This window comes from Octopus bimaculoides, chromosome 25, assembly GCF_001194135.2.
Source record: "Octopus bimaculoides isolate UCB-OBI-ISO-001 chromosome 25, ASM119413v2, whole genome shotgun sequence".
NCBI classification, from domain to species: domain Eukaryota; kingdom Metazoa; phylum Mollusca; class Cephalopoda; order Octopoda; family Octopodidae; genus Octopus; species Octopus bimaculoides.
The window spans coordinates 11,426,473-11,429,460 of NC_069005.1; the positions used below are offsets into that span (position 1 = coordinate 11,426,473).

Consider the following 2,988-nt stretch of genomic DNA (forward strand, 5'->3'; position numbering starts at 1 on the left):
TATATATATACATACACACACATGCTTACCCCCACACATGTATATATACACAAGGTGAGGCATTGGTGAATAGTCAACAGCGTTAGAGAGCATGAATATTAAATTTGTAGTTGAGAAAATGTTAGCTGACTTGGAGTACTGAAAGCCATCTAAATATTTAAAAAGTGTTACGTGTATCTTGATTTCGCCGGGTGTCAAAATGCCGACCTAACGACTTCTGCTCAAAGCTATCTGAACGCTGTAAAATCTGTAAGACGTGACATGGACGGCTTCAACGGCGGCTACTAAGTTTTGAGCTGTGATCAGCGGAAGGGACACAGCAGACTTTCTGACTGCGTTCCTACACAGTGATTCCGTCCCACATCCCTGAACAGGGACTGAGGTTCAATTCAGACGGCTATGTGAAGCTTCTAGAGAATGTGGCAAATCCCTGGCTGGAGAGGGTTTTATCTGGAAGGCCATAAAAGTGGAAACAAGGCTCAGCTCCTTGCCATATCTTCAAAAAGAGTTAGAATTGCTTGTCGGAAAATTTCTGTGTCTTTACCAGCCCTAATATCTGGGCCTCCTAGTTCTCTACGATTATAATCTCATGGATTACTATGTTTGGGTGCGGTGGAGACAGACGCCAAACGATCTGCGTGCAACACCAAGGCTTCGCTGATGGCCAAGATCAAGGTGTTCGAAGATCTTCTCAGCGACACAGTGAGGTACGTATGTGCCTCGTATGTGCAGTCGTCTTAAGGCCGAAGTGGAAGGCGAGGGAGGCTATTTTAAGTAAAATGTTATTTCCCAGCAATATTCTAGTTGATATGTTTGGATTAATGAAAAGGTAATTTACTTTTGGATGGGAGATTTTGTTTTCTTATATTTTTATACAAACTGTCAACATTTAGCCCAAACACCCTGCAAAACTTTATTCACCCTTTCTCATTCTATTTCTCACGCACACTTCTTTCCACTTAGGAGTTTCACTTACTATATCGGTCAAAGTTTTTGACACTTCCATAGCTGCTTCACAATGCATATACGAGCTTTCCGGTCCCATGTCTTCTTTATGACAAGGGTACCTCTTATCCAAACAACGGTAAAATTTGCAGTCGACTTCTTCACTATATTTGAGACATTCGGGTGTAACTTCTGAAAAAGAAAGAGAAAAAGAAATACAAAGGTATTAAACAGGTTGCTGCTGATTCTTTATCTTTATTGCTGCGTGGTGGTACCCCAGTATGGCTGCAATCTAATGATTGAAAGCAATAAAAAAACGATTAAAAGAACAGCATTCCATCACTTACGACGACGAGGGTTCCAGTCGATCCGATCAACGGAACAGCCTGCTCTTAAAATTTACCTGTAAGCGACTAAACACTCCACTCACACGTGTACACATTCTGGTCAAGGAGACAATAGAACACTTGGCGAAAAGGCACAAGTCGCCAGTGACTATCTCGATAGCATTCCAGTATTAACAGCAGATAAAGATGCTGACCAGAGTTATAATATGGATGAAACACCTGTATACGTTGTCATGTTGAGTTCAACAACTATAGACTTTGTTGGCAATAAACATATAGATGCTAGCCACTATTCTCGAAATCCCTGGGTGACCAATATGAAATTCCATTTATAAACGCTTTTGTAGTGAGGTTGGCTCTACGGCTCTTTGTGCATATATCAACACATTGTCACACAGTGGGAAATGGTTTCGCATTTGTGTTGCGCATATTTTCATTTTCTTTAGCCTTCAGTAATTCTCTCATCTTTATAATAAATTTATCGTTCTCAGATTTTGATTTTATGCCTGGTAACGAAACTGGCAGTTCACAAATGACTTTACATAAAATATTTTTCATTTCAGTTTCCGCTCACAGAGTGGGAATCACAGTACCTTCGAATGGTTCCACCTCGTTTTGGAATCAGTCTTAATAGAAAATCTGTATAGCCTAATTTCTTGGATGGTATGTACTCCATCTTGAAATCATAATTTAATAATATCGTAGCTCAACGTTATTTACACTACAAGCAGTATAAGTAGGAATTCCTTTTTTCTACCCAAATATCGATAATAACGGTCGGTGATCAATCTGTTGCCGAAAACGTTTCCGTGCAAAAGTCTGTGAAATTCTTTTCATGGCAAAAATGATTGCTAGAGATTCTTTTTCGATTTGACAACCGAGTGGACTGCAGCAATGCAAAGTGAAGTGATTTGTTCAAGAACGCAATGCACTGCTGGTCCGGAATTCGAAACTACGATCTTGCACTCAGGAATTCAACAGCTTAACCACTAGTCCACACGACTTCGCATTGTATATTTAGATAACCTACTGTTATTTTGTAGATAGACGCGAACCTAAAACTGGCGTGCTACAACGAATAGGTGCGCGAGCAGTGACGCCACGAGCGACATATATATATGTACATGGATATCTGTATGTATGTGTGCATGTGCGCATGTTGATTTGTATGTATATGTCTGCGTATATGTGTATTTGATGTGTATCTATTTGCGTATACATGTGTGTATGTAAATATATATATATCTATGTGTGTATGTGTAATTATGTATATGAAAATATATATATGTGTGTGTATATGTGTACATATATATGTATGTGTGTGTGCGCGCGCGCACACACACACGCACACACACACACACACACGCACATACACACACACACACACACACACACACACACACACAGACACACACACATATATATACATAGTTGAAATTCATAGAAAAACAAAGGACGAAGACAGATGTGTGAACAACAAGCAAGTGTATTAGTTTGACGGTAGGGAAAATGAAAAAAGGGTCTTACGTTTCGAGCCTACGCTCTTCAACAGAAAGGAATTAAGAGAAAGAATGAAAAAAACTTGTAGATTTCAGCTGTCCAGCATGGCGAAACATACATACATGCATGCATACATACATACATACATATATACATACACATATATATATATATATATATATATATATATATATAT

The 2,988-nt window shown here is 39.0% G+C and overlaps 1 protein-coding gene across 1 annotated transcript in view; it reads right to left on the reverse strand.

The window, feature by feature from the left end:
- Window positions 1-1,162, reverse strand: part of LOC106879340 (uncharacterized) — a 10,784-nt gene extending 9,622 nt beyond the window's left edge. The window contains exon 1 of the mRNA XM_014928850.2: window positions 977-1,162. Within this exon, the coding sequence (XP_014784336.1) occupies window positions 977-1,045 (69 nt within the window). The 5' untranslated portion in view covers window positions 1,046-1,162. The remainder of the gene's footprint in view (window positions 1-976) is intronic.
- Between the last annotated feature and the right edge of the window lie 1,826 nt (window positions 1,163-2,988).